Source organism: Triturus cristatus, chromosome 7, assembly GCF_964204655.1.
Source record: "Triturus cristatus chromosome 7, aTriCri1.1, whole genome shotgun sequence".
In the NCBI taxonomy this organism is placed as follows: domain Eukaryota; kingdom Metazoa; phylum Chordata; class Amphibia; order Caudata; family Salamandridae; genus Triturus; species Triturus cristatus.
Window position 1 is genome coordinate 1,702,769,143 of NC_140590.1, and position 12,202 is coordinate 1,702,781,344.

General features: G+C 46.3%; 1 protein-coding gene across 1 annotated transcript in view; it reads left to right on the forward strand.

The window, feature by feature from the left end:
- Nucleotides 1-12,202, forward strand: part of LOC146812814 (alpha-2-macroglobulin-like protein 1) — an 848,867-nt gene that overhangs the window by 551,004 nt on the left and 285,661 nt on the right. Inside the window, exons 24-25 of the mRNA XM_085615205.1 lie at nt 7,351-7,527; nt 8,321-8,402. Coding sequence (XP_085471331.1) covers nt 7,351-7,527; nt 8,321-8,402 — 259 coding nt within the window. The remainder of the gene's footprint in view (nt 1-7,350; nt 7,528-8,320; nt 8,403-12,202) is intronic.

Sequence of the window (12,202 nt, forward strand, 5' to 3'; positions counted from 1 at the left end):
TGGAGTTCCCCTCCTTTGCCCTCTCCAGATGAAGAGTGTGGGCAGTGCCAATGGTCCTGTTCCCACTTTCCAAGTCGGCCAACTTCAGAAGCGGTTATGTGGCTGGTTCTGGCACAACTCAAGTTTCTGGGGCCTTCACCCACCCTGTGCCAGATTTAAGAGTTTAGCTGAGATATGCTTTGGCTTTTTGGATGTCTACCTACTCCCTCTGGCAGGTCTTTGGGCCCAAAGGAGCTGAGCGGGATAGAACCTGGATTAGTGCTGGCGTGTTCGCTGTCGGTGAGCCACTTCCACCCTTGACTCCTTACCAACACTGTCCCCGGAGCCCATACCCACTCTGGGCATGTCAGCACCAATAATGGCTTTCCTGCCCAAAGAAAGGGCCCCAATTTTCGTTTATCATGCTGCTCAACCCTGTTCCGAATTCCACCTGAGGGGTCTTTACCACGAGGCAATACAACAATTTTTACATTCCCTTTTTGGAACAGACTCTGATTATGCCAAATGGTATGAGGACTTGCAAGATGATAGTGAGCTGGACGCTTCCCTAGAGTCAGCCCTTTTCTCCAATCCTGGCTTAGCCATGGAAGAATCTGCATCCTTCTCCATGGTTGTGTGTAGGGCGGCCAAAGTCCTTGACCTCCACCTCTCCACTATAGAGGGGAAAACAAATGTCCTGACGTAAGTCCTGCAGCCTGGCTAGACTGCTTCTGAGTGTCTCTGACTTTTTAATGTGGCACTGAGAGAGACCCTACTAGGGTCTTTCGCTAAGCCTTGCACCGGCCCTCCTTTTAACTAGCACATTGTCAGACGCCATCGCCCTGCTCCAGGTCACCCGGCCTTTTTGTCGCAGCACAATTCTACTGAGAGGCTCGGTGCAGGCCCCCACCCCAGACCACCCCCAACAATTTTCCTACCACTCCCCTTGACAGGGAATTGAAGCAAATAGAGACATTCAGAAAATGCCTCTTCTCATCTTCCAGTTTAACCTTGCAGTCAGTTAACACATCCTGTTTGCTGGGCCGCTATACTCATGCCCTTTGGGAGTCGGTGGTGCAAGTCCTCCAAGGTGTTCCTAAAGACCTTCGCCATGTGCTGTCAGGATGGTTGAGATGCAATCAAGTTCACAATTTCTTGTGGATTGGACACCACTGACTGAGTTAAATGAGTTACTGTCACCAGTGTTGCCATTTCTGCCATGCGTGGCTACAATCAACTGGACATACCGTTTGATGTAACTCACTTGTTTAGGGACAAGGCTTATTCTGCTCTTGAACATTTCAAGAAGAGTAGGGCCACTACTTGCTCTCTGGGCCTTTCTACCCAGCCTCACCAGCAGCACATTTAGCATTACTTTTGTAGCTTTGGAGGAGGCATTCCTTCGTGCAGCCTGTCCCTCCCCAGCAAAGAGCCCAATAGTTTTGCCAGAGAAACTGTGCTGCCGACCATCCCCGCAAACAAGGTCAGCATGTCACTCGTCCATACCCCGCCAAACCTATTTGGTGTACTGTGTCACAGCCAACCAGTTGGAAGCAGAATCCACCAATTCTATGTGGGTTGGCAAGAGATCACTTTGGAAAGTGGGTCCTGCAGATTGTCTGTAAAAATTATGCCTTACCTTTACTTTCTTTCTCACTGCAACTCCCACAATCATCGCAGCAACTGACAGAGGACCATCTCTCCATTTGGAGACAGAAAGTGTAAGCCTTTTTAGCCAAAGGGGCCATAGGGAGGGTGCTGATGCCAGAAGTAGGATGCGGTGCTATTCTCCCTGCTTTCTGGTGCACAAGAAGGATGAAGCAGAAGAAGGATGGAAACCTGAGCCCTCTCAATGCCTCCCTCTGTAAGAACTTTAAAATGTTCACCCTGGACCAGGTCTTATTTGCCCTCAACCCTGGTGACTGGATGGTGATGTTGGTCATGCAGGACGCCTATTATGATATTTCGATCCTGCCAGCCAATCAGCACTTTGTGGTTGGACAGGAGCCTTTCCAGTTTGCTGTGCTCCCTTTGGTCTCATCAGTGCCTCTCAAGTGTTCACAAAAGTGATGGCTGTGATGGTAGCTCATCTTCAAAAGTCTGGGGTTCCAATTTTCTACTATGTTGCCGAGTGGTTGTTGAAGGCAGGCTCACCCCAGGAAGTCATCAGGTGTCTCCAGACTATGACTAAACTCCTGTCATTTTTAGGACTCAACATCAACTTCCCGCTGGCACACCTAACTCCTTCTCGGAGGCTCCCCTTCATCAGAGTCATTCTTGACATAGTTAGATTTTGTGCCTTTCCCCAGGAAACAAAGTCGAGGACACTCAGACTATCATCCTGATCTTTCATCCTCGGCCCTAGATTTCAGTGAGTTTGACTCTGAGGCTGCTGGACTGACGGCTGCCTGCATCCTCCTGGCCGAGCACACCAGTTGGCATATGCGGGTTGTGCAGTGGGATCAGAAGATCTATTGGGTCCAAAATTAAGGGGATCTCTCTGACCACACTCAGATTTGGGAGGAGACTGCAAAAGATCTGCTGTGGTGGTTGCTGGACCAAGATAAGTTCAGCGGTAGCCCCTCTCTCCTCCATACTCAGAGCTGATTCATGCATTGCTTTTAGGATGGGGTGGCTTTCTGGTATAGGTGTAGATCAGAAGCCTCTGGTCTTTGGTGGAGTAACAGCTTCACATTAACATTCTGCAGTAATTCTGCAGAAATAATTTTCCTGGTGGTGACCCACCTGGCAGGATCATCAAATGCCAGGCAAACAAGCTCAGCCTTAGGCACCTAGCGGATCACAAGTGTTGCACTGGAAGTGGTGCAAGGTCTCTTACGCAAATGGGGAGAACCTTGGCTTGATCTGTTTGCCACTGCTGAGAATGAGCAATGTCAGCACTTCCATTCACTGGAGTTTCCAAAGCGCGACTTGCTCTAGGATGCGTTCTACCTCGAGTGGAGCTTGGACTCCTGCCTGCCTTTCTGTCGATAATAACTCCTGCCCTGAGTTCTCAAGAAGATCAAGACAGACCGGGCTCAAGTCATCCAAGTAGCTCCGGATTCGGGGTGGATAGTATGGTTTCAAGAAATCCTGGACTTGAGCATATGTCCCCCTATCATGCTGCCTCTTCTGGAGGACCTGCTGTCACAGCAACAGAGAAGGGATCTATACCTGGGCCTTCGCAATCTCCACCTTTGTGTGTGGAGACTGATGGGTGACAGCTGAAACTTTCCACCTTCCTCCAAGGTATGTTGATGTTAGCCTGGCAGTCAGAAATCCCTTGATGAAAATTATATATATCTGTCGGTGGTAAAAAAAAATATTTTGGTGGGTCACATGCCAAATTGACCCACTTGAGTCCACAAATATTATGGTTTGCTGTTTGTTCTCACTTTGCCCGGCTATTTCTTGCTTTATGTACAGTTAAGGGTTACATTTCGACCCTTTCGGCCTTCCTGCGGTTCATAGATTAGCCTTTTCCATTTAAATCACCATTGTGAATGTTTTCTATTCAAGGACAACAACATATGTTTCCCCTTCTCCCCTTGTGACGCCGCAATGGGACCTTAATCCAGTCCTTACTTACCCAGTGTGCACTCTGTTCGATCTGCTTCACAGCTGCCCCTTACTGCTTCTTACCATCAAAACTGTGTTCCTCATTGCCATTACCTCAGCATAGCAAGTGATTGAGCTTCAGGCTCTCTGTGTTAATCCACCTTACACTACCTTCTTTCAAGAAAACTGGTGCTGCGGACTCATGCATCTTTGCAGGCAAACCATCATCCTGCCAGCATTCTATGCTCCGCCTCATCTCTCTAAGAAGGAGAAGAGACTTCCTCACTTGCGCTCCAGAGAGTGCTGAACTTTTGCATTAATCGTTCCAAAGGCCACCAGGACGACGATCAGCTCTTTGTGGGGTTCTCTGCAGCAAAAAAGGCACGGCTGCACAAAAGACAATCATCTCCCCCCACTGGATCATCTTTCAGAAGGACTTCACACAAGGGCCAAAGCTGCTACCACTGCATTAGCATGCAGAGTCCTTGTCCTAGACATCGGCCATGTGATACGTGGGTGTCGCTCTGCACTATTGGGCTCAGACGCACATTACTGTTCCCACAATTTGAGATGTGCAATGACAGGGTCTTTACAGGACATGGTGTTGCACTATTGGCTGGACAGTCAAGTTCGCCAAGAGGGACATTTTGCTTGCTCAGTCCTGCAGGTCTATTTGATTTCAGTCCTGTCACAGACCCACCACCAAATAGGTAATGCTTTGGTATCTATTCAAAAGGTGAGGACTTTGACGCTAGAAGTCTATATCTGAAGAACAAGTTACTTACCTTTGGTAATACTCTTTCTAGTACACTCTAGCTAGCAGCAGATTCCTCACTGATCCTCCTATTCTGCTCGTTCTGTGATTGGATTCTATCCATTAATAAGATCCCAAGTCCAGAATCTACCAGTTTGCTAGGAAGTCTTAAAAGCATCTGACCACAGCTTCCAGGAGTGGTGTCTATATAGGCCCTGCATGTCATTCCCGGAGCGGAACGGCATCAGTGCGGGCCGAAAGGCACCACCTTTTAACGTGCAGAGATGCTGCTGAAATGTTTCCAGATTTGGTCTGACACCTGGGGAATGTTCAAGAGGCAAAGAATATGTGCCTAGATTGAGTCTGTACCAGAATAAGTGTTACTGAAGGTAAGTAACTTGTTCAGCTAGTCCAAACTAGTTAGGAGAGAGACATTTCACTGCTGTTGAATTTCATCTGTTAAACCTCTTTGGTAGATGATTGGTTAGACTTTTTACTTTTCTTCAGTGATTTTATAAAGTGCTTTGAAGGGATGGATAAGCAAAGGAAGAGGAGTAACAGTTAAACCATTCTGGACTAAATGCTTAAAAAAAAAGAGGCATGGAAAACAGTGATGGGTGGTGTAGCACTATGTTGTGCTTCACCACCCAGAGCCGCTGAGCATGGCTTAAAAAACAGCCACTCGGTTCAGTTTTTGACAGTCAGTGGCAGGCAGGAAGAGACCTCTGTGCAACTTCTTTTTAGCTCTTGACCAGCAGCTCTCTCATAAGCTGCAATGCCAGGGACGACTCCTTTGCCAATCACCACTGCAAAATGTAAACATCCACAAAATGCCTTGGCCTCATCCAGAAGATGAAAGGCACTTTTTTCAAGCAATAGCTGAATTGGGCCAGACTCAAAGACCCTCGCTATGTATTTTTTGTTGTACAGGTGACAGTTGTTTCACAGTGTTTTGTCACCCGTTTTGAAGTGAAGAGGCATAGAAAATAAGACCCAAAGGTAGGTGTTTTTTTTTTTTTTTACAAAAGTTGAGGCCTTACCCCAAATTCTTTGTATCTCAGTGGTAGCAATGTGAGGCGCACCTGCTAGATGGAATTTATATAACTAAGCAGTAAACAATTTGGAATGGTCCTCCTTAATACTGCTATGTTGGCCACATGGACTAGGCATCAATTTACATACTATCCTGTATTTAATTGGCAGCCATTCAGGAGACTTCAAGACTGGTGTGATGTGCAAAATGTTGCACCTTTAACCCCTTCAGCGCAGCGCGGATTACCGCGCTGTGCTGAAGGGTTCTTGCGCGGGCGGGGCCGTGACGGAGCGGTTCCGTCATGCGCACAGCGCGACCGACACGCATGACGGAACCGCTCCGTCACAAGCATCGAAAGGGTTAATGGAGGATAATGATTCAGAGTCCTATCAGACTCCCAGATTCCGGAGCTTACTTGTGGGAGTGGGAAGTACACCCTTGGCTTGATGCCTCTCCTAAAGAAGCCCCCATGGACCTCCGGGTCCGAGAGGCAAGATTTATTTTTATGTCCTTAAGTGCAGAGGCCGTTATGGACCATACGCTGATGTACTTGGGCAAGTCAGTCACTGACTGATCAGGGCCGGTTTGTTGGATGATAAAACCCACTTAGCTCTAAAAAAGTCAGCGTTGAACATCTCGAGGACAACACTAATCTACTAAAGCCTTTTTGGCCAAGATGTTAAAATCTTGTATCCTGTGATCGAGTTCTTGCCCTTCAACTTACATGTTGACAATTATATAGAAATAAATAAACAAAAATAGACATTTATACTCTTTAAGGTATTCTGAAATCTCAGTTTATCTGGGTATTAGGTGCTGATGGGTATTGTCTTCTGGACATGAAACATTGAATCAATATCTTCTTTAGATGCGTTTTCCCATCAAGGTGAAAACGTCCCCACTCTGCACTCGCTTGGTGTTTTGGAAAAATCTCTAGAACCATAACCCTTCAGGCTACCAACTCAAATTTACAACATAGTCAACTGACCGCGTCTTATGAGTGCCGCTACTTATTAAGTTCTGGTATGTGGCTCAACAAGAAAATGATACCCTACAACTTGTAGGTATCTGTTTACAAAGGGGAACTCAAACCCACTATTCTGAGACCTAAAGTGGCTGAAGACAATCCCAGAAGTAGACATTATATGTAGGGTTAGTATAATTAAAAGAGATGCTGCATACAATTCACATCCAAGACAAAAAATTCATGTCTTTAAAGTAGTACCTGGATGAGTAGTCTGTGTGTGCTTGACCAGCTTAAAATAGAAAATGTAGGCCATTTAAATAAAGTAGCTTTAAGCAGTGAACCTTTTCAGTGTTAGCACCTCAACAGTTATAGATAAGGGGTATTGCTCCTAACAATACTCCGTGCCCCATTTGCTGCTAGTTGTGACGGAAGTCTCTGGATGGCTTTTGATTGCCTGGCTCTTCAAGAGGCTTCTTAATTGTCCTGTTAAAAAAGCGCAGTCAATGAAGTGCAGCTTTTCCAGTGCAATGTGAAACAAAGCTGTGAGGAACATCTGAGGAGATGGGGATAAGGGCCACCAGTAGCTGGATCTGGCATCTGAGGTGTGATGACTCTCTACAGGATCACCACCTACATTGATTTGTGTCACTGTCAGAAGGACAAAGAGAAGGCTAGAGGTTCTACTGCATCTATCCCACTGACGCTGATGAAAAGAGGTACCAATTGTGTACTTCCTGGAGTCTCTTGGTGACTTCCCGTCTAGGGTGCAGTGTGTTGGTCTCTCTGACGTCTACAAGTATATTTGTAAGAGGAACCTTGTCCAGTTGGCTCTCACATGGAAACCCCAGAGAATAGGTATGCGTAGCAGGATTACAAGAGCAGAGTCGCTGGTTTGTACCCCTTTCAGTCTGAAGTAAGTGTCGCTTTGCTGTCATTGCACCACCCCTCTTAAAAGTGAAAGACAAAAGAGTTTGATTAATAGCTTTTTAATGCTGTTGATGAACCAATGACAGGTCTTTTGGGTGCTGCCACCTGACTCAGGATTCTTTTTCTCTAAAGGTGATATCATGGGGTCGGCGTTGCAGAACCTTGGCAATCTGATTCAGATGCCATACGGCTGCGGGGAGCAGAACATGCTGACGTTTGCCCCCATTATCTACGTCTTGCAGTATCTGGAGAAAACGGGGCAGCTGACGACAGCAATCAAGACCACGGCTGTGGGATACATGAGCAGCGGTAGGTGGATCATATGGAGCAAGGTACTTCAGAAGCAAATTGGATCCAGGGAAAGTTAAAGCAGTAACCATGAGGGATAGATAGATCTGCTGTGGGACAGAGGTCACCAAGAGTCATTGACATTCCAAGGAAATCAAATTAATGTTTTTTTAAGTTGAAGGGTTCACCAGACTCTGATCCAGCCATGAAAGCTGGTCAGGGTGAGATGTGAGTGTTGCTTGGAAGACTTTAACTATGGCCAAACTGTTCATTTGTGCCTAATTGACTGGGGCTGTTGGTGGCAGGTCATCCAAAATGAGTGACATTTTAAGATAGAGTTCTTAGGAATATTAACATCATTGACTGTAAAAGGTTGTCAGCGTGGCTTCAAATATACTTGAGGAATATGGTATTTTCTGTCCCAAAAGTACCTCAGGATTATACTCCAATGTACATGTTGGCAATTGTCAATGTATATTTTTTATAGCAACATAGATCTATTTGCTACCTATTCCCCCGGTTAGGATAGGGATTTTTGCTATGAAGAGATTGAGGTGCTCAGTCAGCTCTGGGGGTGAACAGACAATGACTTTTTTTTCAGGTGGTAACCAAGTATGTCTTGTAGCAGTGTAGGAATTGAGCTACACACCCTGTTTGCGTTGAAGAGCAGATTTCTCTGCAAGTAAGTTAGAAACTAGTTTCTGACAAAATGATGGCCTTTTCTCCTGGCGGAGAAGCGCCTTGATGTGAAACCCCACAGCACTGATCTTGCATCCATCAACTACATTTCGGTTTAGTTGTTTTATTTTTTCAGGGTATCAAAGAGAACTCAACTACAAACACAAAGATGGTTCCTACAGTGCCTTTGGGGAGAGCGACGGAGATGGTAACACATGGTGAGTCTCAAGCAATAACTAACCCTGTGGAGTCACTGGCTACCTACACTGGCCAACTACACGGTTTTTAAAATAAGTGAACCCCAAATTTATTGACATTGTCTGATCAAAGAAGTAGGATTCAAGATGATGACGTAAGTCAAAATGACATCTAATGACCCTGGTCTCAATGATGGAATCACAAGTAATCATATTACATGACATTGGATGCTGCTCATGTGAATATAAAAGGGAGGCTTAAAACACAAGAGACATCATGAGAAATAAATTATATGGCACAAATGAATAACTTTGGAGCACTATAGCTAGGGGAGTAACTTGGTCATTATGATTGGGGGGGTGAACTTCAGATTTTCTGACAATCATGCTGGCAAATAATGTTAAAATGCATACTTGTAATATCTAGGGTGCCTGAGAGGGACTTAAGGGGCAGTGGAAAGGAAAAGGAATGCAGATTGGTAGATGTAGTAAGTGAGAGAAATGCAATATTTTGTAAAAGAACCAACATTTTGAGGACTTTAAAAAAAAAATGAGACAGAATGTTCGGTTGATTTTGTCAGTGTGTACATGCAAAAATCCCAGGTGAAATCTGACAGACTCCTCACCATCCCAGACTGAAAGCACCTGTACCCAACTATTCATGAGAAAATACAATTATTAGGGGGGTGTAACACCCCAAACACACCCCTGAAGCTACGCCCCGGACTATAGCCAACCTTAACCTCACCACTCCATATTTGGGCAGCACACATCAGTTCATTGCAGTGCTGGCTGTGAAATCCCAGGTCGGCTACAGGATCCTCTCACACTTTCCCTAGGACCCCCGAGGATAACTGCAGCAGGCACAGGGGCTTCAACAGAGAGACAGAAAGAGATGGAGGGAAGAGGAAGCGAGAGATATGAAGCATCCAGAGAGGTAGAAGAAAGAGAGGAGAGTGAGAGAATGGATAGATGGCAAGAAAGAGGTTGACTTAAAAGGCTCAATGCAGAGTTTCCGTTAACACAATAGGATGACTTAGATACAGCTACAGGCTTCAGTTTTCCATAAAAAACCATAGGCTTCCACCTAAGTCAGTATGGTTGGCTAACATGAGCAACCTACTCACCTCAAAGGACACTGCCACTGTGTTTCAATAAATACCTCCAACACAGCAGCTGTGAGGGAGTGGTAAATATTAAAGTAGAGAGCAAAAATTTTTACTCATGAGCTGTCACAAACAACAGTACGATTACAATACGTTTGTTCACAATTGAGTACAGAAATATCTGTGTTGCACTTCTGCGGCAATATTCATTATTAAATATCCTGTGAGTGTACTCTCCTACAGGCATACCCAGGAAGACTATTTCTGAAAAGAAGGAAACTAACAAGTGACAGAAAATTGTAAAGACATACTAAACAAGTACAACCAAATGCAATAGATCTACCATTAATGTGCTAGAGCAGGAATATATGCCTGTGTTTTTATATGTCAGCAAGTTAAATCGAGTTGTTTGTGCCAATACTTGTTTTATATTGTAAAAAATAAGAAGGTCCCCATATTGATTTTAAATGCAATAGCCATCTTTGAATTGGAAAAACAGCACAATACTGTTCCAAGATGGCCACCACGTTTATTCTAAACATTGTTTCTGGCTTGAAGAGGGATACATAAGGTGAAGGAACCACCTTGAACTGGTTCCAGTATAGCAGGTGTGGAATACAAAACATTTGTGAGATAGAAATATAAGAGAAGGACTGACACTGCCAGTCAAGATTCCAGAAGTTCTCACTGACCAGTCTAAGTGACTCTCACATGCTGTCGGGAAAATATTCTGAGATGCAGGGCTTGTAGTCTTGACAGCCAGCTTCCCAGACGCGAGGGGGTGTTACCTGAAGTCAGCAAGCTGGTAAAGAAGCTATAGATCTGCTTGAAATAAAATCATGCCTGGCCTGCTGAGAGGTGGGTGCTGGAGGTATACCTGCATGGGGAGTCTGCCTTAAAGAGATGGCTGGCTATAACTGCCGGGAGTGGAGCAGCCCAAAGGAGCCTGACTGAGTGAATCGTCCTGGTGACATCACATTCTTTTCACAGTGTTACTGCCTGGAGTTTGTGGGGGCTCACCTGTCCCATTGTGCCACCAAAGCATCCATCAGGCCTGGGGGGTTGCCTTGGCCTCTTCTCTGGCTTGGGAGTGATCATTAGGTTTGTTGGAGAAAGAACAGAAGGGGAGGAATGAAAGTGAACTATAATCCCAGTTACAACTGTGCCCATAATTGTGTGCCCAACACAATCGTCATGCAAATCTGGAGGAGTTGAAATTGCATCCCCTGTGTGAGAAAACCTGAGCTCTGACTGCCTCGAGGGAAAAACTTGCTGCTGCAATGCTGCTGTGTGCCTCACAGATCCAGGGACACATGTCAAACTTTCTAGGGATCAAACCCCTTTGAACTCCTGTGGGTGGGCAGAACTCAATGTTTGGGTGGTGTTTTTATGTTGGGCCTCAGAAACACCTTGACGGCAGTGCCTGCTCAACATTCGAAGAAGATCAGACATCTCCGTGAAGTTGGGGAGGGAGTGGACTGAATCCACCAGCAGCAGCCATACTTCGGCGTTGCTTGGTAAATTTAACTTAGGTATAGCATTGCCCTTGCGACACCATGGGGTATATTTACAATGAAATGGCGCAGCACAGTGCCACAAGCAAATCTGCTGCGCCGAGCTGGGTCATTTAAAAAACGCAGGGAAGTGCCATCTTAACAAGAATATAGCGCATCCCTGTGCGCTATATTCCTCTCCCTTCCCTTATCTAAAGGCATCTCCTCCCCGAGCACTACACTAGCTACTCCGGGGGCCTTTCCTCCGATGGGAGGGGGTGGTCTTTTCGGGCACTTCACATCTCCCTTATAGTGTCCGACACCACCGCACTCGAAGCAATGGACAACCCATGGCTGCTGACTCTGGCCAGGGTTAGGGTTTCTGGGTGGGTTAGCCCTAGGGGTGAATCCCGTTCCCTTCCCTTGGAAACTATTTTGGGGGCCTTTAGAGAACTCCGTTTTCTTTTCCCCTCCCTCTTTCTTCTGGGGGGCGCCCTGTCCGGTCTTTTGAGAGTCCCCTCCAGTCCCCCTTGTGGACACCCGGGTACTAGCCCAAATGTCCGCCTCCTCAGCAAGCTTCCGGGGATTGGTCAGCTTGCTATCCACCAGGTGTTGACGCAGGTCTGGGAAACATTTTTCGAGCAGGTGTTCCTTCAACATCAAATCAAACAACCCCTTGTAGTCCCTCACCTCGCTGCCCTGTATCCAACCCTCTAATGCCTTCTTTGCATAGTCCAGGAAATCCACCCAATTCTGTGTGCCCAGTTTGTGGCTACCCCGGAACTTCTGTCTGTACTTCTCGGGTGTTAGTCCAAACTTCCTCACGAGCGCCACTTTCATGGTGGGGTAGTGGGTCTGCTCATCCTGCTCCAGGGCCAGTAATGTATCCCTGCCAGCTGGAGGCATGTATTTATACAATCCCCCTCCCCAATATTTGTCTGGAACCCCATGGGCTCTTAAAGAGACCTCATAGGCCGCTAGCCACTTGGCGATATCATCTCCCGCACTATAGCTGGCTACTATGTCTTTTGGCAGATAGGGTTTGGGTTCCCTGGTGATTTCTCTCTCTTCGCTGCCACCATTAGGAACAGTGTGTGCCCCGACCCGTAGGATCTGGAGATCTATCTCCCTGAGCCTCAACTCGTGAGCCATCCTCCGTTCCTCCTTTTCTTTCTCCAGCTTCGCCAACTCCCATGTGAGCTGTCTTTTCTCCCTCCGGTCA